The sequence below is a fragment of the Nannobrachium achirus genome, assembly GCF_963921795.1.
Source record: "Nannobrachium achirus genome assembly, chromosome: 12".
Lineage (NCBI taxonomy): Eukaryota > Metazoa > Chordata > Actinopteri > Myctophiformes > Myctophidae > Nannobrachium > Nannobrachium achirus.
The window spans coordinates 39,235,578-39,258,074 of record NC_137832.1 but is presented as its reverse complement, the minus strand read 5'-3'; the positions used below and the strand labels follow the sequence as shown (position 1 = coordinate 39,258,074).

The 22,497-nt window shown below is 43.9% G+C and overlaps 1 protein-coding gene across 2 annotated transcripts in view; it reads right to left on the bottom strand.

The window, feature by feature from the left end:
- The window catches only part of LOC308295854 (zinc finger SWIM domain-containing protein 6-like), a gene marked incomplete at its 3' end in the record, with an annotated part of 67,194 nt that overhangs the window by 22,344 nt on the left and 22,353 nt on the right, over positions 1-22,497 (bottom strand). For both annotated transcript variants that reach the window (XM_080738921.1, XM_080738922.1), the window contains exons 2-6: positions 12,858-13,214; positions 7,272-7,420; positions 4,731-4,881; positions 1,299-1,478; positions 230-400 (exon numbers count right to left, since the gene is read on the bottom strand). In XM_080738921.1, the coding sequence (XP_080595047.1) occupies positions 230-400; positions 1,299-1,478; positions 4,731-4,881; positions 7,272-7,420; positions 12,858-13,214 (1,008 nt within the window). The remainder of the gene's footprint in view (positions 1-229; positions 401-1,298; positions 1,479-4,730; positions 4,882-7,271; positions 7,421-12,857; positions 13,215-22,497) is intronic.

Below are 22,497 nucleotides of genomic sequence, written 5' to 3'. Positions count from 1 at the left end.
CAGATCCACAAGCTCGCAGCGCAGCACTCGGTGAAGAACATTCATGGGGGGCCCGCTGTGAATCCTTGTACCCAGGGCCCAGAATTTGGTGCGACACCCCTGTCCCTCCCACATTCCCCGTTTGCCACCAAAAGGTATTTTGAATCTCAAAACAATTAATCTTCACCCAAACTGAAGGTAAAAAAAAAGAAGAAAAAAAAAATAGACACACAAACACACACACACGCACCGTGCCACATGGGCCAGCCGCGCGAGTCGAAGAGGGAGCCGTCCTGGTTGTCGTGGTAACAGTAGTTAGCGTAGAGGTCACTGGCGATGATGTGCTGCAGATGGCGGTCCTGCCAGTGGAGGTCACAGGCCTCGATGGCCCGCGTGAACACCGTTCTGTGGGGACGCAGTTCTGGAGGAGGCGGAGGAGGGAGAGAGAGAGAGCAGAGGGGACAGTAGGGATGGGACGATAAGCGATTTTATCGTGATAAAAAACACTCACGATAATCGTATCGTGGAGATTTAATATATCGTCATATCGTCCTCAATCAATTCACCTTTCATTTGCTGAGCTGCATATCCGGTACCACTTAAACCCTCTATAATTGGTAAAAGGTACTTACGTACTTGATAATAATATACGTACTTAATACTTATACTATTTTTTAGCAAACGTTCCGCCCCAGGATAATGGATATTAATTATCGTGATAATATCGTAAATCGCGATTTCTTTTGTCAAAATAATGGTGATATGAAATTTTCATATCGTGCCATCCCTAGGGGACAGGGTTCAATATTATCATCCACACAGAGACACTTCTGCCACCAGCACTAGGCTCCATTTTGTCGCTGTCAGGTGGAAACCTTGCATGTTTTGAATTTTAAAGAAATGGGAAAAAACAACAAGGGTTCCGATGGATCCATCATAGTTGTTTTTGTAGTCCCAAGCTCTTGTAAATGAATAATTTTCATTATTTATGAAACCAACAGACACACGGAAATAGCAGATCTACAAGATCACAACACTTGCAGATTGGTTATTTTTACGACAGAAAAGTATGGCATTAATTTAGGGAGAAGAAAACATAAACAGCCAAAATACGGAGATACAAGGTCTCTGCCCGACAGCGATGAGTTGGTCCTTATCCTAACCTCTGCTTGCCCCGTAGCTGTCTGAGAATTTGCCTTCAATAAAAGGGGTTACGAATAAGACGGGCGGCACGTTTACAGACAGACAAATAAAACGGTCGTTAAGAGAGAAGAAGAAGAAAAAAAAAGGAGAAACGAAGGCGTCGGTTCATCTCTGACCTTGGTTGCCATGGGCGCCCTGAGGCAGTGAGTGGGTGAGGTTGGGCAGCTCGTTGCCGTGGTTACCGTCCTCCCAGGGGCAGACGTCCACGCTGTTCCACCTGCGCAGCTGCCGCAACCAGGAGGCCTTCTGCTCTGCCTTGCAGTGGGGGTTCAGTACGATGCACATCCACAGGGCTCCTGCGCACACGCACACACACACACACACACACACACACACACACACACACACACACACACACACACACACACACACACACACACACACACACACACACACACACACACACACACACACACACACAGTGGGGGTTCAGTACGATGCACATCCACAGGGCCCCTGGACACACACACACACACACACGCACCTCAGTCCTCTGCCCTACTTAACGATGGAAAGACCTAAACAATGATTCACGAAACGCAGGTAGCTGTTGGGGGAGAAAAAATAAAAATAAAAACAACTATTTTCTAGATTCTAAGCTCACGGCGCTTTGCAAAGACCCAGCACATTGATATAAACGCACGGACCACATTTTGTACGCCAGTGCCATCTCGCACGCAACAAACGCACGAAAAACGGCAAACTCTTTTGTGAAAACAAAAGAACTTCGCCGCTCCCGAGGCTACGCTGACTACACACATATCGGTTTGATGTAAATTGGAACAAACTGAATATGAAAACTGGCTGGGTCTCTGGGGATGGAATGAATGCATTCAGGGATTTTATTCTCCAGACTAACGGAGATATGTACACTCTGCAGGGGGGGCGCATACATGTGTAAACGTATGGCAAGAAAACGTTTGGGAGGAAGGACGAGGACAAGGACGGCGAGAAAACATGAATAGGGAAACGGAGAGAGAGAGAGAGACAGAGAATCACAAAAGAGAGAGAACAGAAAGAGGGAAAGAATGAGAGCGGGGGGGGTAGAAAGAAACAAGGTGTGCAAGGAGAAGGAGGAGCAGACAAGAAGCGATGAATGCTGGGAGGGACGGCTTTGTGTCTGGGGAGGAGGAAGCAGGGGAGCGGGATGTGTTTGAAAGACAGAGATAGAGAGAGAGAGAGAGAGAGAGAGAGAGAGAGAGAGAGAGACACAGAGAGAGAGAGAGAGAGACACGAGAGAGAGAGAGAGAGAGAGAGAGAGAGAGAGAGAGAGAGAGAGAGAGAGAGAGAGAGAGAGAGAGAGAGAGAGAGAGAGAGAGAGAGAGAGAGAGAGAGAGAGAGAGAGAGAGAGAGAGAAAGAGACAAAAGACAAAAGACAGGGGAGAGGCTGCTGAGAGGCAGCGCTCGTCACACGTCAGCGGGAGCGATAAGGGTTCGGGGGGAGAAGGGCTTGGAGTGTGGACTTCAAAGAGGCCGCGCCACGCACACGTCCAAGAATACGTGGGATTTGAAACAGATGAGATCACCACGCTGTCCCTGGAAAGAACAGTCCACGACTAAAGAGGGGGAGAAGAAAAACAGCGGAAGGAACATCCTCATCATCCACTGCGACGACGGCGACTCAAGACTTTAGTGGAAACCAACGAAAGCCTGGAGAGGACACAGCGGTTATTGCTGTGACATACACAAACTTTAGAAGGCAATGGTAGCCAATCAGGAGGGAATATGGGAAATGGGACAGATCCATGTTGATGACATGACTTTAGAGATACTGTGTACCGCTTTGCGTGATTTCAGGGCAAAATCTGTAGGAGCAGTGTCCAAAAATCGCCCTGATGGTGGCGCTAAATGGGACAGATCCATGTTGATATGACTCTAGACATACTCTATTTATGGCCCATCTGTGGCCATATCTCCAGAGAGGAGCTGTTTGACAACCAACTTGCCATATACAAAGCCACCATCCCTACGGGTTATGGGATCTAAACAGCCAACATGTGCCTCTGAGTTATGGTCTATGGTTATGATAAAGATGTCGCTTTGGAAACACATAGAGGTCTGTCCAGGCTATGGGATTGGGAACCAAAGATCCACTACCGTCTTTGATGTGAATCATGTCACAACCATTCAGCCAACATGTTATGAGAACACTTTTGCTCTTGCGAGATGTTTTTAAAGGTGACAAATGGCAAAATGATAGTTGTGACCGAAGGTCGGGGTTTAGTATGGGTAACTGGTCCAATATACATCACTGGCCAGATGGCCAAGACATGGCGAGAGGTCGCTTGTCGCCCTGAGGCGTCTTACTAGTCAGTATACATTTAAAGTACTCTCAAATTGGCAACATTTCAGACACAAAGAACAAACTGGCGGTACAGAAAAATGATGTAAATATGTTTGAATAGGCCTGTCACAATTATTACTACATAGTCGCAATTATTTAAGATAATCTCAATAATCTTTTGCATTTTTCTTTGCATAATCGTCATTATCGTCCTAAATAGCATATCTACAAGCTCAAAACGTCAAACATGACATGTCTCGAGCAGTATAGTATAATGTACATGTAACAATGTAAGTATAATGTCAAGACATTATGTAAGTTAGTTGTAATAATCTGCTCTTTGTACCTTTTGTTTATGAAGCCTAAAAGCCAAAATGTAATATTTATTCATAATGTTACAGTAATGTTCAACAACAAAAACCCAAAAGCAATTATTTGAGCGACAATTCCTCGGCAAGTAAAATGTAATAATCGTGACTGTGTGGACGTGGATATGGGTTTTACAATAAGAATCTCTCATGGGTTTCAGGGCCCCTGGCCAGTGCTGGGTCCCCTGAATGCTATGCCCGCCTGGCTTGAAGACCTTTACATACTGTAGATGGTGTTAACTGGGCTCTTTATAAGGCACTGTGCTATGTTGAAAACACAACGCTCTCAGTAAGTGGGACAGGGCTGTGTCAAACCCCTGCACATACAAAGTAGTGCGTGCGTGCGTGTGTGCGTGCGTGCGTGCCAGTGGTGTAAAGTAACAGTAAAGTACATTTACGTAAGTACTGTATTTAAGTACAATTTTGAGGTATTTGCACTTTACTTGAGTATTCCAAATTTCCAATACTTTTACTTCTACTCCACTACATAATTTCAGAGGCAAATATTCAAGTTTGTAGATCTGATCTGCCATCCCATAATTTCATGACAGAAGTTGTGAAATTATGGGACCTTCTGCATAATGAGTAGTTTCAAAGTACATATTTTTTATACCAATACTTTTGTACTTTTACTCAAGTAAATTTAGAATTCCGGACTTTTACTTTTCTACATTGCAGCTTTTACTCAAAAAATGGAGTACTTCTTCCAACACTGGTGTGTGTGCGCGTGCACACACAAGCGCGTTTCTGCCAGCACACGCCCGAGCATGCGAAAGGCAAGCGCACGGCCCCCTGCGTCACGCAGCTGTGTGTGAGTGCATGTGTTAAGAGTGTCTGTGTGTGTGTGCGGCTGAGCATAAGACAGTATGTGCGGCGGCCGTGTTTCTCTTGCTCACCGAGCTCGTCCCAGAGCTGTCTGTACTTGTCGGTCATGGTGGTGCCTTGCTGTCTCCACAGCGCCAGGCGAGGGTCCGCCATGAACTGCTCTGTGATCAGTGTTAACATCCTCGCTCCGTTGGAGTCACGCATCTTTAACATCTCCCTCACCTACAGAAGCAGAGAGAGGGAGAGAGAGGGAGAGAGTGACAGAGAGACGTGGTGGTTGTTAGATGCATGCATCATATATATGCACCTGTACAGACATGAATGTTTTAGGCACATACAGACATAAGGGTCTATAAATACAGTGAATGCACAGTGTATACAGTACCGCACGCACGCACACACACACACAAGTGCGCGCGCACACACCATCTTGTATACAAGCGGACGGAGAACAGAACAACACACTGTGACAGGATTAGACACACAAAAACATGTTAGCTGTCACAAGGGGACGGACACACACACACACACACACACACACACACACACACACACACACACACACACACACACACACACACACACACACACACACACACACACACACACACACACACACACACACACACACACACACACACACACACACACACACACACTCTTTCACCTTGGCAAGGGGAATGAGCCCATTTAACAGAGACACATAATGTCAGACACGTGGACGCTTAAATAGACAGACAAGCCGACAGGCAGAGAGTGTGTGTGTGTGTGTGTGTGTGTGTGTGTGTGTGTGTGTGTGTGTGTGTGTGTGTGTGTGTGTGTGTGTGTGCGCGTGCAATAGAGACCAAACAGCATATTGCTGTGAGACATTGTAAAAGCCAGGGATGGTAGATGATAATGGCTTTTGGGTAACAATCTTTATATGGTGCACACAATGCATTAATGCAGATGTATCTCTCCCCCTGTAACTGCATACAAAAGACAAAACCACAGAGTGCCTGTTTAATGGGCAATGCCCTGGCATACTGTACAATATCTCCCTCTCTCTCTCTCTCTCTCTGTCACCATGCCTCCTGTTTACTCTCCATCAACCCGCTCTTCTTCAGTTAGCTTTGGCTGAAAGCTACAACCTTTAGCGTCATTCCCACCAGGCACAATAACTATAAAGGCATATCGTTTTAAAACTTCCAGATCAGCTAACACTACAACAACATGCTGACAGAACCATCGCTAAAAAGGAGGACAGGACAAAAAAAAAAAAAGAAAAAAAAATTGGCCTAGACAATTCGCCCTCCTGACCCCCAAACCGTGGAATAAACTCCCTGTTGCACTTAGAACGACAGACTCACACCCTAGCTTCCGCAGTGGCCTGAAGACTTACCTCTTCAGACTCCACCTAAGCCCATAGCACTTACCATAGCACTAGCCTACCCTCAATGACCATACATGAAAGCTAGATAGCATTCTTAGGTTTTATATAACGTTTTTTACTGATTAGATGCTTGGTCTACCTACGTTATTTTTTTCGAGATTGATATTACTATGCAATTGATGTACTGATGTTGATGTATTGATTTATTACCTTGCTTATTGTAAGTCGCTCTGAATTAAGAACGTCTGCTAAATGCCTAAACTGTAAACTCAAGCGGATGGCAGCGGTCACCGACTATAAATAAAAAACAATGGCGAACGATATCTTTTATAGTTATCCTTATAGTTATCTTGCCCGGTGGGAATGATGCTTTACCCATGTTCAGGCTGGCTTCCCTATTTTGGGCATGTAATTAGTTTAATAAATGAATCAGAAATCTTCAAAACTGTGACAAAGTTTGCAACTGTAGAAAATATAGCAGAGTTACAAGCTTGTAGATCGGCTATAACCCATTGCATGACAAAGTATTTAAGTATGAAATAGATTGTGGTTAAACGTGTCCGTGCGTGCGTGTGTGTGAGGGATGCTGGTGAGCAAGCTGTTCAATGGTGTTTTATAAGCAATTGGGAACATAAAATGTTTTGGCGTGAGAAGACAATACTTGGAAAGGATGCAGGCAGAATGGTGGGCAAGAATGTGATTTGAGCGTGTGTGTGTGTGTGTGTGTGTGTGTGTGTGTGTGTGTGTGTGTGTGTGTGTGTGTGTGTGTGTGTGTGTGTGTGTGTGTGTGCGTGCGCGTGCGTTCACGCGTGGGAGCGAGACAGAAAGGAGGCAGGGATAGATGGAACTAAATAAATAAATACTGACACAGACGAAAACAATATGGATTAGTTTGTGCATCGTACACTGATATGTTCCACATGTTTCACAAGTGGAAATTATAGCTGGTCAATATGACCAAAGTATTTATGGTCCAAAACGTCTCTAAAATTCCTTATTCACACAACATTGTTTCAATAGTGACTATAATGTAAAGTCTGTAACTCTGACATTGTACAAATGGAACCAAATGGATCCTAACAGATCCATTTGGTTCCATTTACATTGTCAGAGTTAAGGGGAGACCTTGAAATTTAAGAAGTTTGAGAAACACTGCTCCAACCCTATGTGAACTTGAGGCTACAGGTAGATTGTTCTGCTCAGGAGTGTGAGTGTGTGCTGCAGGACAGGTGCACCACACCTTGCTGAAGAGCAGGTTGAGCTGCTTGCCCGAGCCGTGGTAGCCTCCCTGGGACAGGAACAGTTTGACCTGCTCCTGAACCTGCTCCTCGTCCAGGTGCCAGCAGTTCTCATCGTCCACACTGGCTCCGGCCGTGGGGTCCGGGGCCCCTAAAACACAAACACACACACACAGGCGCACGCACACACACAGACGCACACACACACGCACACACACACGCAGACACACACACACACACACACACACACACACACACACACACACACACACACACACACACACACACACACACACACACACACACACACACACACACACACACACACACACACGTATTTTTAGCTCAAACCTCAAAACTCTGCTATTAAAACTACACAGTAAAGCCATCACGGAGGACTTTACAGTGTAATAAAAAGGTAAAGCACTTTGGGACACTAAAAATAAACATTGCTATTCCATACAAACAAACACACGAGTAGGCACACACACACACACACACACACTCGTGCGTGCGTGCGTGCGTGCGTGCGTGCGTACGTGCGTGCGTGCGTGTGTGTGTGTGTGTGTGCGTGTGTGCAGAAGCTTTAAACCTGATGACATGCTTTAGTCATTTATAGAATTATTGATGAAAGAGCTACAGATCAATAGGCTATCAAACAAAAACAGACCAACTGAACTGATAAGAGGAGATGTCTCTCTCTCCCCCTCTCTTTCCCCTGGTTCGCTGCTCCACACAGTGAACTCCTCAGTGTTATTCAACACACATGGAACCAAAAAGAATCCGTTAAGGGTACACTCTTTTGAGTTAACCTATTAAAAATAGAGGGCTTGGAGCGCAAAGGGCCTAATTTAAAATACATTCATTGAAGCCTAATCTGTATTAAAGTATAGATTGATTAAACATATTTCTTTTTATTAAATAATTACAATCAGGACTGGAGGGCATTTGCAAAGGTGTTGTTGTGTGCTATTCAGAAATTATTTTTTCCAATGAAAAGAAGGGTCGAAAAGTGACAAAAGAGAAGAATTAGCAGTGCTAAAAAGTGAAAATAACCTTGGGAAAACTAGTATTTCCAGAAGAAAATTCAGGAAAGGTACAGGAAAGCCTGAAGTGTTGGAATGGCACAACTCTACAGTACATATAATGTTGGGGGTCCTTGACATGAAAATGTTTGAGCGCCACTGATATAGCAACATAGGTTTTTCAGTAAACTGTTGGGATTTAGAATACATTTTTAGAATCAGGCCTCAGGTCTTAATGGGTTCACCCTTTCCTCCGTTCTCTCAAGTCTTCCTCCTTTTTCCTTGTTCCTTCCATCATCACATCATTCTGTTTCCTTCTCCCCTCTCTAAAAATCCCACTTGTCTCTCTCCATTCCTCCCATCTCTCTCTCTCTCTCTTCTCTGATGTACAAACACTGGCACATTTGTTGATAACAAGATAGGAATGTCTTCTCTCTCATTCTCCTTTACATCGCTCTCCTGCGTGTTTCTCTTGCGTATTCTTTGCCCTCGAGTCTTTTCATGCCCGTCCACAGTGTGAACTCCACGCACATCAGCAGAACCCGGAGTGTACTGTTAACACGGCTCTGAATGTGCAAAAATGGACTCGTAAGTGTGCACTTTCAGAGGTGAATTAACACTGTATTTTACTGTGAACCCTGGAGCAGGTGCTGAACAGTTAGAGAAAGATAAGAGCTTGCTGCACACTGCTATAATGCTCCCTAGTGTTTATTATCACCAAACTAGTTTTGACTCAAACAGGATCTTCATAGGGATAGAAATGAGGGATAATGTTATGATTATGCCATGGGACGGGCAGGTCATCTGGCATCATCCCAGGTGAGCAAATCAGCAACGAAGATAATGAGGTGACGTGAAAACATATCAAGATAGCAGTGAAATCCCAGGTACAGCCATCCACAAACATATACATATTAGGGCTGTCACGATTATGACATTTTACATGACGATTAATTGTCACTCAAATAATTGCGATTAACGATTTAATTGTGTATTTGTCATTTCTGTTTGGCTTTTAGGCTTTAAAGTTGCACATGGCAATCATGACACACAACTTAAATATTGAAAGAAATTACTGACATATTTCACAATTTTATACTTAAAAAATAACATTGATATTGTAAATAGCCGATCTACAAGCTCACAACGCGTCGCATCGCGACGCGTTGTGAGCTTGTAGATCTGCTATTTCCACTACTTCTTGAAAGTGTTTTTAACTATAATAGCATTTCTCAACATGGAAACGATTATGAAGATTATGCGAAATAATTGCGATTACCTCAAATAATTGCGATTAGACGATTATGTAATAATTGTGACAGCCCTAATACATATACATACTGAACACGGAACTTAGCCTTCTATCAGTCACATCCCCAGGGGCATCACAAGGGGGGGAAAAGTGGGACTGAGTTACTAGGGTCCAAGGTGGAGGGCCCTTAATTATTTTATCCACCTGTTTCCGCGGGAGTTTACTGGAGATTATTTGGACCTGTTTGCACCACACTTCCGGTTTAACAGCAGACATACAAGCTCACGTCGCGTCGCAGATGCAGCCTGTTGTGAGCTTGTAAATCACACTCGGCTGCGGCGCCGGAAGCTCGGTACAGCGTCTGCGCAATGCACTATGGGGCATTGGAAACTCGTGGATACTTTAGCTATTGAAAAATAACAGATATACAAGCTCACAGCGCGACACTGCAAGCTTGTAGATCTGCTATTTTTGAAAAGTCGTGAACATGTGTGCAAATCTTTGAATATATGTATTTTTTAAGCGAACATTTGTAACTCAAATTTTGCTTCTGGGGGGTCGCTGGAACGAAATATTTTGAGATGACGGTCCATGGCCAAATACATATCATTTTGGAGGTCCTTCACATGAAAAGGTTTGAGCACCCTGACATAGGTTTTTCAAAAAAACGTAGAAGGATTTAGAAGATATTTCTAGACTCGGGTCAAAAAAGACTGTTCACGATTTTTCAAAAATAGAAGATCTACAAGTTCGCAGCTGTGAGCTTGTAGATCTGCTATTTTTAGCAAAAAATAATCCGTAATAATGCGTTTTCTGTCTAAATGGGTTAGTGCCATGTTTTTAGTTTCTAGATAGTCAGTGTGCCATGTCAACATACATTTTTTAATGACACCCCATCAAAATTCGGACATATTTTCATTGTCAGGACATCGTTATAACGATCATTAGATTCAGAGCAATAACCCACCTATCTCCCTGACTCCCTCCCCAGTCAAAGTTCAGAATTTTAATGAATGTAGAATTAAGTGCAGGATCTAATTTGCTGCAAATTAGTTGACTTAAGTGATTTAATTGACCATGTTTGGTTTTAAAACATAAATCCTTTCTCCTACACTTCTGCCAGCCAGTGTGCCAGTGATCACCCTCCCTGTGCCAATGTTGGCATCCGTGCCTAACGTCGCCTACCCCTGCTGTAGAGGTTAAGGGTAGGGTCACTTTGAAACAGTCTAGGGAGCCTTCTGATTCCCAAAAAACCTCTCTACCCATTCAGCTATTTCTGTGCCTAATATGACCTCCAATATGCCTGCTCCTCAGAGGAGAGTAAACCATGAGAGATGCTTTGCTTTTCCACACCTCCTCCTCATCCTCCTATGTCCAATTTAATTCTCTTATTCTGTTTGACGCTCATGCATCTCTCTGTTATGTCGCCTACCCGCCCATCTCTCCTTCCATCCCTCTCTCGGATGAAAATATCCAGCATGGATATGCAGTGGTGGAAAAAGTACTCACATTTCCTACTTAACTTAAAGTATCAATACTGCATTGTAGAAGTACTCTGTTACAAGTAGAAGTCCGGAATTCAAAATGTACTTGAGTAAAAGTACGAAAGGATTGGCATCAAAATGTACTTTATATAGTACCAAAAGTAAAAGTACAACATGTTTGAAAATAGCAGATCTACAAGCTTGTAGATCGGCTATTTTCAAATAGCCTAGGTATAAAATAGGGCTAAAGCTGTTTATGTATGTCTTATAATATCATAATTGATACTGCAAAGTAACCGTTTGAATCCGAGATGTACTGGAGTAGACGCAAAAGTATTGAAATTGGAATTATTCAAGTAAAGTACAAATACTTAAAAATACTAAAATTGTACTTGAGTACAGTACTTAAGTACATCTACTTAGTTACTTTACACCACTGCTTTCCTTACTTCCCTTTCCTGTTCTTGTCTGTCTATTTCTGTCTGCCTCTCTCCGTCTCTCTCTCTCTCTCTCTCTCTCTCTCTCTCTCTCTCCCCCTCCCTCCCTCTCAGAGGTAAATAACAGGTCTATAGTGTTGATTAGAGGCATACGGTCTCTCCTTTACGGCCTGGATCTCTAATGAGGAGCATTGATCCTGCTAGACTCTACCTTTATTACACAGTCGATACACGCACGCACGCATAGACATATTGCTTGCGCGCGCGTACGCACACTCAAAGATATTGATAAACGGAAATATGCTTGCATATATACAAATACAGGCCTTTTTTTTGCCATACACACAATCACATGGACACACGAGTACACAGTCTGGGACAGAAAATCACATGAGTGCACAAATGCAAGCTCAGACACACACACGCACACACACACACACACACACACACACACACATACATACAACACAACCCGGGACCGCGTTGGCTCTAAGCCTGTCACAATTATTACATAATCGTCTAATTGCAATTATTTTAGATTATCGCAATCTTTGCATAATCGTTTCCATGTTGAAAAATGTTTTCAAATACAAAAAGAACTTAGCAGATCTACAAGCTTAGAAGTTGTAAGCTTGTTGACCAGCGATTTCTATTACAGGTATTAAATTATTAGATATGTAAATATGCATGTTTCAGTTATTTGTTATATCTGCCCAGTGCAATATTTGATTACGAAGCCTAAAGGCCTCTCTCCACCAAAAAGACTACTCCCAACGGCTTCAAACTGCTTCAAACTGCTAGTCTGTTGTAGTCTACTGGCATTAGCTGGCAAACTTGGCATTTAAAAGTCAAGCGACGGAACGTTGCATTCAGATGACACCTCGGTAGCCGGCAACGCTAGCCTGCCAGGGTTGCCAGGTCTGCTTATTATAAACGACTTTGGTCTTGTTTTCCTGTAAAGTCTCTTTTAACATTCATAGTTGTGGTGGTTTGCTTTTGTTTGGGCTTGTTTCTGAAGTGTAGGTGCTTATTTGACCTTGCTTTCAAGAGGCAAACAGAAAAAAAAAATCATATCGTCACTGTCGGGCAGAAACCTTGTATCTTCAAGTTTCAAATTTGTACGTTTTTTTTTTCGCAAAGTAAAGCCCTGTTTCATCATACAAGGCCGTCGCACAAAGGTAGTGAAAACAGACTATCTACAAGCACACAGTGCCTCGCACCACTAGTTTAAATCATTTTTAAAATGATAAATTCAAAACAAAGAGTTTTGGACATACAAGGTTTCCACCCGACAACGATGATATGTTCCAATCTTCAATGTCAAAAACACAATTAAATAGCAATTATTTCTGTGACTGTCAACTTAGAATGTGTTATGGTGACAGCTCACCGTGGACCTGGTTGATCTCGGAGTTCTGCGACAGGATCTCGTCGGCCAGCTTCTGTGCGGTGGGCAACACCTCCGTGTGGTGGACCGATATGAGGTACTGGACGAACTTCTGCAGCTGGTCCCTGCTCATCTGGAACAGCGTCTCCGAGATGGGCAGGTGCAGCTTGACCTGCTCGGGCTTGCGCACGCGGTAAAGGGACAGCGCCACCACGTGGGCGCAGTAGAAGATGTCCTTGTTGCCGCACGTGCACGTGACGGCCGTGATCTTGCAGCGGTCGAAGCTGACGCTGACGCTGCACACCAGCTCCGGCGACGAGGGCGTGGCCGGGTCCGTCACTGTGCCGCTCAGGTGGAACCCTGGGAAAGAGAGGGACATTTTATTAAAGAGGTACCTTTATTTTATTGTATTCTTTTAAATATTTTATTTATCTTTTTCTGCCTTTATGATAGGTATACAGTAGACCAGTGGTTCTCAACCTGTGGGTCGGGACCCCCAGGGGGTCCCCAAATTATTTTGGGGGGTCCCCAGATGATTAACTTAATGTGCAACATTGTTTTCTCTCTCAACAGTAAACAAACCAACATAACGTTTAAGTGTATATAGAGGGTATCTGCACATTTATAAAGTGACAATTTAAGGACTTTTTAATACCTCTACAATGACAAAATAAACATTGGCCAAATTGTCAAATATTAGAGGCAGAAATTGTGAAAATAGCCGATCTACATGCTCACAACGCCTAGGGTTGTGAGCATGTAGATCGTCTATTTTCACAATAGAACCGTGTTATACAAAATGTGATGCCTCAACTCTTAGTGCTCGTAGGGTGGGGGTGGGTCCCCAGTTAAAATATCATTATTTGGGGGGGTCGCGGCCTGAAAAGGTTGAGAACCACTGCAGTAGACTGACAGGAAATGGGGAGAGAGATGGGGGGTGACACACAGCAAAAGGTTGTCAGGATCAGGACTTGAACCCGCGACTATGCTGGCAAGCTGAATTACCAGCCTAGGTGCCCAGACGGCTACGCCAGCCGTCCGGGCATATACAAGTTCCTTTTGAACGATCATTTACCGTCAATATTGTTACTAGTTAAATGTTTCTGGAAACAAATGCTGAAATATTGCATGCCAATGAAGCGAATTGGAAGTAATTAAGAGAAAGCTACAGAGATGGATAAAGAAAGGAGAGGTGAGAGAGAGGAAAAGAATGCAATGATCATTTAGCTCAAATTTACCCGGAAAGAAATGTATGGAAATTCCTAAACTTGCATTGCACTCGATCTTAATTATCAACAAATCAAGGTCAGTGGGAGGACAAAATAACATTACAAGAAAGATATCTACTGAGTAGCGAGTAAAAATGACAATTGGATGATTTGATGAACTCATTGAATGTGACCTTCGGTAAATGACATAATTGAAGCCATCTCTCCGAGAATGAATTTCAAGTTCAAGCGCACCAATCATGTGAAAGTCAAGACATAGCGTAGTTAGCCATGGTCACCGGCCAAAAGGCCCCATGTTCTCCTGTCATGAGAGCAACATCAAGAATGGCCACAGACTCTCTGCTATTGAGTCCAATTTAATCTTTTATTTAAATTTTTCAGTTGAAAGGACATCATTTTTCTCAACATGTCATAAAACACTTAAACTATGAAGCATAAATTAGGCTTCACCCTGAGTGATATTGCACGAGCCTGCCAGACGTCCAGACCCAGCATCTTACATCAGACTCCAAAATGCAACATTAAGAGGAATCAGGGGGGGAGAGAAGTATAGCATCACTGTCGGGCAGAAACCTTGTATCTCCAAGTTTCAAATTTGTAATTGTTTTCGCAAAGTAAAGCCTTGCTTCATCACACAAGGCCGTCGCACAAAAGTAGTGAAAACAGCTGATCTACAAGCACACAACGTTGTAGATCAGCTGTTTTCACTAGTTTAAATCATTTTAAAAACGATGAATACGAAACAAACGGTTTTGGACATACAAGGTTTCCACCCGACAACGACGATATGGAGGCTAGAGAGTATGGTTATTAGTCTGTGTACGTGATTATCAATAATATAGCCTTTCATTTGAATATAACGTTTGATCTTCTCCTGGCTGCTCTTTCCAGAGGCGGCGGACGGTCATTATGCGCCGATGAATATTCATGAGCGGGGCGGGGTCCCCAGCAGTGGCCCTAATACACCCACTGATGTGCATATGTGGGAGACACTCACACACACACACACACACATGCACGGAGGCACAGCATGGGATCATGCATTTATTAATAACGGGGAGTGGTTAAGAAAGAGAGAGCGGGGCTATGAATGCATTTATGTGCTCAGGAGAGGTCTGGAAAAATGCATGCGTAGCAGGCAAAGACATACATCTCTAAATAAATGTATCAAAGGGCTGAGCACATGGCGCGCTGTGATATCGAGCATGTATTAACACGAATATCAAAGCCTTCTCTCTGCCTCTGCATTAGGAAAGAGAGGGGTGGGGGGGCTGAGAGTTGAATATTTCATAGCATATACAGTAGATAGGGGTGGGGGATGAGGGTTGCCCTCCAAAAGCAGAGGGCAGGTCAAAGACAAAGTAGGATTTCTTTTTCCTAGATAGTTCTGGGGGCGCAGAAATAAATAATGGAGAACAAAAGGAATACACTAGTAAGGAGAGAGAGAGATGGGAGTCCTACCACTTGAACCATAGCGTCCCTATTCTGGGTGTGGAAATAGCAGATCAACAAGCTCACAACGTGTCACGTATAGTGAGATTGTAGATCAGCTATTTTGGCATCATGTGTCATACACCGACCGTTTCTCCTCTGCACAGGGACTGAAATACTCTAGAAGGAAAGGTACTAGGACTGGTTTACTCAAATGTTAGGTCACCAGTAGGGATGGGACGATACGCAATATTATCGTTTATCGTGATAAAAAACACTCACAATAATCGCATCGTGGAGATTTAATATATCGTGCTCCGTCATGCACTGGGATCAATTCTCCTTTTATTTGCCGAGCTGCATATCCAGTTCCACTTAAACCCTCTATAATTGGTAAAAGTTACTTATACGTACTTGATTTGTTTGTCTTTTTGCACTCTATCAAATGTCTTTGCCAAAAAATAGCCGATCTACAAGCTCACAATGTGACGCGTTGTGAGCTTGTAGATCTGCTATTTTTTGGGCAAATGTTCGGCCCCAGGATAATAATATCGTAAATGGGGATTTCTTTTGTCACAATAATCGTGATATGTCATTTTCATATCGTCCCATCCCCAGAGCACAGAGTGATTGTGACCCAGTTTCACTGTTCAAATCAATGTATACCTGCAGCTCACTTCTGATCATTTCAAAGTCTTCACCTGTCATAAAAAGGTGAAAAAATATTGTTTGTGCAATAATATCTATATTATCTACCTACGGATTCAATCCTTAGAAGTCCCTAAAAAACAAGACTAAGAGACTAAAAGCAAGGGACCACTACTGGCCGTGTTGCTTCCTATACCCACCAGGACCAAACATAAATCGGACAACATTGCCATTCTTAGAAGCCCATGACGCCAAATCAGTATTGCATTCATCATGTATTCTGCCTATTAGATTATGAGAAATATGGTGTGCAAAGGTGGAGACTAGAGGGGACATCGAATGCACTCAGCTGAGTCATCATGGCATCGGATTTTTGTGTGTGCAAGACAGGTCCTAATGGTGGCACAAGAAGAAAGGCCATGGGGTCACCAGGATCTGAAAGGGTCATCCTGTGGGGCGCATGAATGTGCACCAAGGCATTAACGAAAAAGTCGACAAGTCGAGTCAGTCGACTTCATTACACAAGTCAACTCCCCGGCTATTTTCACAATTTCTGCCTCTATACATTTGACAATGTGGACAATGTTTAATTTGCCATTTTAGAGGTATTAAAAAGTCCTTAAATTGGCACTTTAGAAATGTGAAGATACCCTCTATACACTTAAACTTTATGTTGGTTTACTCTGTTTACAGTTGAGTGAGAAAAAAAAAATCACATTAAGTTAATCATCTGGGGTGTGATGTGTGTGTCGATAAAGTCGACTTCAACTCAACTTTTTACTGAGTCGAGTCGACTTGCAAAAATCCCAAATTGTTAATGCCCTAATGTGCACTGCAAAGTACATGGCAATCCAGCCAGAAGATTCAGAGATATTACCACTTTTGACTAAAGGGATTGACGGGCCAACAGACTGGCCAACATCACCATCATTAGAGCCCTCACCACAAGCAGAGCTAAAAATAGACCGTTTTAAGTTGTGTAAAAAAACTCCCTACTGATTGCAAATTACTTTTTATAGTCCCTAATACAGTATGCAATGCATTTGTGCCTGTAGTGTGTGTGTGTGTGTGTGTGTGTGTGTGTGTGTGTGTGTGTGTGTGTGTGTGTGTGTGTGTGTGTGTGTGTGTGTGTGTGTGTGTGTGTGTGTGTGTGTGTGTGTTTCAAGATTAGCCCATGGTCCAGAGAAGGGAGGGGAAAAAGGAACATCAGAAACATGTGGAGCTCAAAGGAAAATCAGACTCTGAAAGACACACATGCATGCACGCACGCACGCACGCACACACACACACGCACACGCACACACACACACACACACACACACACACGCCTGCAAAAACAGCTGCATTCTCTTTTGCAAATATCTTTTCTTTCTCCCAAAGGGAAAATTAACACACTAGGATTTTTGGTAGATTCAAAACATGTGGAGAATGAAAAAACTAAGTGGCGATAAAGGAGTTAGTTATCCGTGTTCTGTTGTGAAACTGTTGCCCTGGGTTTAACGGACACTCTCTCCTTCCAACCTTCCCCTGCTCGTTTCATCTCTCTCTCCCTCCCTCCCTCCCTCCCTCCCTCCCTCTCTCCATCCACATTCCCACAGCTCCCCTCTCTCTCTCTCTCTCTGACAGATGGGTAGGTAATGAGTTTCGCTCCTCTCCGTCCAATCGTCTGGGCACCAAAAACTGCCCCCCACGCCAAAACTGCCCTTTTAATTTAGCCAAGCGCTGAGTACAGGGATATTACTGTTTAGACACACACACACACACACACACGTGCACGCTGCCTCACATGCACGTGCACGCACTCCCGGTGCACCTCTCTCATGGTTCTCACTGTTGTTGCTGCCATCATTATGACCCCCTCTGGGGATCAATGAAATTTATCTTATTTCACACACACGCAGGCACGCAGGCACACACGCACACGCACACACACACACACACACACACACACACACACACACACACACACACACACACACACACACACACTGGCGCACACACACACAACACACGCACAGACCTTCTCCCATGACTACTGGTTAGGTGGGTATGAAACCTTCAATGTCTCATGTGCTAGCTATTAGGGAGGCTGCATTCCCCTCTCTCCGGCCCTCATAGCCACCCCCTCCTCCCCTCTGCTAGTGGTGTTTCTGTGTTCATGTTGGAAAAGCCAGGGCAGGCTTTTAAAGGAACCATGGCGGCCATTTTTAGAACAAGGCCTCAGTGAGGTTGCCCTAGAAACCCCTCCTGACCGCCCGGGTGAAATCACCAGGGGCGTCACAAGGGGGGGGGGGGGGGGGAGTGGGGCTGAGTTACTATAGGGCTCAAGGTGGAGGGGCCTTAATTATTTGATACTTTTGCTATTGAAAAATAGCAGATATACAAGCTCGCAGCGCGGCACTTTGAAAAGTCGTGATAATGTGTGCAAATCTTTGAATATAAGTATTTTTTTAAGTGAACATTTGTAACTTAAATTTTGCTTCTGGGGGGTCCGTGGAACTAAATATTTTGATATGCGGGTCCGTGGCCAAATTCATGTAATTTTGGGGGTCCTCCACATGAAAAAGTCTTGAGCACCACTGACATAGAAGGATTTGAAATATTCAAAAACTTTTCACGATTTTTCAAAAATAGAAGATCTACAAACTCGCAGTGAGCTTGTATATCTGCTATTTTTCAAAAGCTAAAGCACAAAATAATGCGTAATAATGCGTTCCCAGTCTAAATGGGTTAAACCCCCCTCTCCCTATGAAGAACATTCATGGGGGGCCCGCAGTGAATCCTTGTACCCAGGGCCCAGAATTTGGTGCGACACCCCTGCTCCTGACCGCCCGGGTGAAATCACACTTGGCTTGAGGCTCTCTCTGTGCAAGAGAGTTTGACAAAAAAAAAAGAAAAGTGCGTAAAAAAAGCAAGCAAGAATGAGCGTATGTAGTGAGTATACTGTGTATATGTTAAAAACCCACAAAGGACCATGGACCACCCATACTCCTAACTAAGGGGACCCACATCAAAGCATTCTCCCCCAAATAGCCCCTCTCTCTATCTCTCCTCTTTTTGAAATCATATAAGTGCCGATAAGCCAGCGAGCTCTCTCTTGACCAGCAAGGACCACTCCTTCTGCATGTCTATTCAACAACCAGGGGCCCCAGAAATACCAGAATCCTGCTCTTATTTCAAGAAGGAAGGGCCTTGAGTAAGACCCACAGCTCCTTTGACATACACCCATGCAGACGTGCCCTCGCGGAAGAATGTAGTCTTTATATAGGCCCTATAAAATAGGATTTAGCCATAGCTTACCCTTCCCACATGAAGGCAGTCAGTGGGGATTGGGGCCGGGGCTGAGAGGTTTGCTTGCCTAAGCACAAAAGCGCTCAGTGTTGCAAAACCACTGGGGTAAATTAGATTGAGCATCATACATATATTTCCCCAATCAAATTAAGATTCCAAGTCAATGGAGAAAATTCGGGCCCAGCAGTGGGAAGGTCATTAAGTTTATTGGCTGAATTGGCTCATGAGTGACTGTCACCTAAATCTAATACGGCACCGTGCAGTGTCAGTGTGTGTGTGTGTGTGTGTGTGTGTGTGTGTGTGTGTGTGTGTGTGTGTGTGTGTGTGTGTGTGTGTGTGTGTGTGTGTGTGTGTGTGTGTGTGTGTGTGTGTGTGTGTGTGTTTTTCTGGTTGTGTATTTGCCAAAAGAAAGAAAGATTTGAATGTAGAAAATAATTTCAAATAGAGTGTGGAGTGTGCGAGACAATGAGAGACAGTAGCAAGGTACAGAGAGGCCCATTCCCTGCGTTCACCTCGAGCTTTGCACATCAATTAAATTACATCCAAGAACTGCAGACAAAAAGAGGAGCAGCGCCTAAATCCCAGCTCTCCAGCCCTAAAACGCCTGTGTAACTACAAGGGCCACTTCTGGACGCGATCTGGGCTGCTAAGGTTTTCAAGTGGAATCCTCTGTTGGCCAGAGGAGGCCTGCTAGATCTTCACAGAGGGAACCGCCGGTGGACTGGAATTCCATCTGTTTAGACTGCCTGACTCGGAGGCCCTGCTGAAAGGAAATCTGGCCTAAGCCTAGAGAAAGACCCGGGCTGTACAGTGTGGGTCGTCAAAGGGTCCCACATCCCACCCACCCACCATTCTGCACTGAAACTCCCTGCACGGCGGCTCCTGTGAACTTCTAGACTAATTAATGATATTACAGAGGAAAACACAAAACCTTTTAAAAAGTGTACAGAGGTTAAGTCTAGCTACAGTCGTGTGTGTGTGTGTGTGTGTGTGTGTGTGTGTGTGTGTGTGTGTGTGTGTGTGTGTGTGTGTGTGTGTGTGTGTGTGTGTGTGTGTGTGGTATCCATGTGTGTGTGTGGTCCTATAAGGAAGACCCCGTACGGAGACCATAAACAGAGATCAATGCAGTTCTGCAGGAGACCCACGCTCCAGGCGTATGTGTGTGTGTGTGTGTGTGTGTGTGTGTGTGTGTGTGTGGGTCATACTGGAATAACACAGCTGAGCTCCAGAGGCAGCCATATTTGCTCATCATACAGTCCAAAGGCCTTTTTTCTCTGCAGGTGTTTTCACGGCACATGTCAATGCACACGCACGCGGCACGCACATGCACAAACGATTGCACACACGCACACGCAAACGCACACACACGAAAACACATACTGCTAGAATAAGTATAGACTAGTACTGTCAGGTAAACACACACAAAGAATGTTCTGACAAAATGTCTACATTTCAAAGACATTACTTCCGCTCGAGATTCTGACAGCAAATCTACATATTAATAGTGTGTGTGTGTGTGTGTGTGTGTGTGTGTGTGTGTGTGTGTGTGTGTGTGTGTGTGTGTGTGTGTGTGTGTGTGTGAGATTGGGCCTGTCATCAGCTGGCGGCTGAAATGACAGTGGACTACTGGGCTGCTGCCATATAGATGCCACGCGCATCAGGAATGACTTGCAATCTTCTAACTATCACTTACAAACTGAATTCTAATTTCATTGGATTGGGCCTGTCAGGCAGGGGTGCAGGTTTTTACAGAAATGCTCCGGTTGGCCTGCTGGTATAGAAAAGAAAAACATGGAATTGAGAGATGGAATTTAACCTAAATTAAATAAATATTCATGATTTGCACAGTTCAGGCTCATGGGATTTATTATCAAATATTGTAGCTAGGTTCTTGTTGCAGATAATACAGGGAAGCTATAACCGCCATGGCGTGCGCGATAGCTACCGCCCCCACGGACAGAAACATATTTCAGGAGATAAATACTATTGTCAAGACTAAAGAATAGGCAAGTCTGTGACATACATTTGATAAAATATCATCCTACGGTAACAATATAGGCTTATTAATACATACTGTATAGCTATGGTATATGTCTATAACACCTGGATTTGGAATTTGAGATGAGACCTGCAGTTCACTGGACTGTCCTATGGACCGAGCTCCAATAAATCTCTGTCATCGGATAAGCCAGGAGCCAGCTAATTCTTTCTCCTGGCTGTACATTAACTATACATTATCCCAAACCCTGTGCAAGGTTCATTAGTGTGAATGAAATTACAGCTGGCTGGAAACGAATGTGTGTAATTAGCAGGGGCGGTCCCTGTAGAACGGGGCGAGCTATAGGCGCAGGTAATGGGATCCATTGAAAAGCCATTGTCTGATACATCAGGGCTCGAGAGTCGTTCTAATGACAAACCTATACACTGGAGACATAATAACAGCGTTGGTGTCCTTCACACACCAACCGGGCTGATAAAGCCATGCTGATCAGCTCTGCTTATTTCTAACTAGGAATGGGACCATATGAACATTTCATATCACGATTATTGTGACACAAATGATCCTGGGCAGAACATTTTCCCAAAAATTGCTGATTGCGACGCGTTATGAACTTGTAGATCTTTTAGCAAAGTGATTTGGTAGAGAGTGAAAAAAAGACTGTAAAAAGTACGTATATTATAAGTACGTTTTACCAACAGAGGGTTTAAATGGTACCGAATATGCAGCTCAGCAAATAAAAGGTGAATTGATCCCAGTGCAATACTGGAGAACGATTTCACAATAAATTAAATCTCCATGACACGATTATCGTGAGTGTTCTTTTATCACGATAAACGATAATATTGCTTATCTTCCCATCCCTACAGTAAAATCCTAAACATTGATTTAAGCCAGGGAGTGTACTACAAATATAACCAAATGTCCATTTGAACGGGGATGACCAAATGTCCTTTTGTATACCGTCCTCGTTGAAAATGGACAGAGATACACTGAGGATGCTACTGCGTAGTACGGCGCCATGTTTGCTAACGGTAACGTGAAT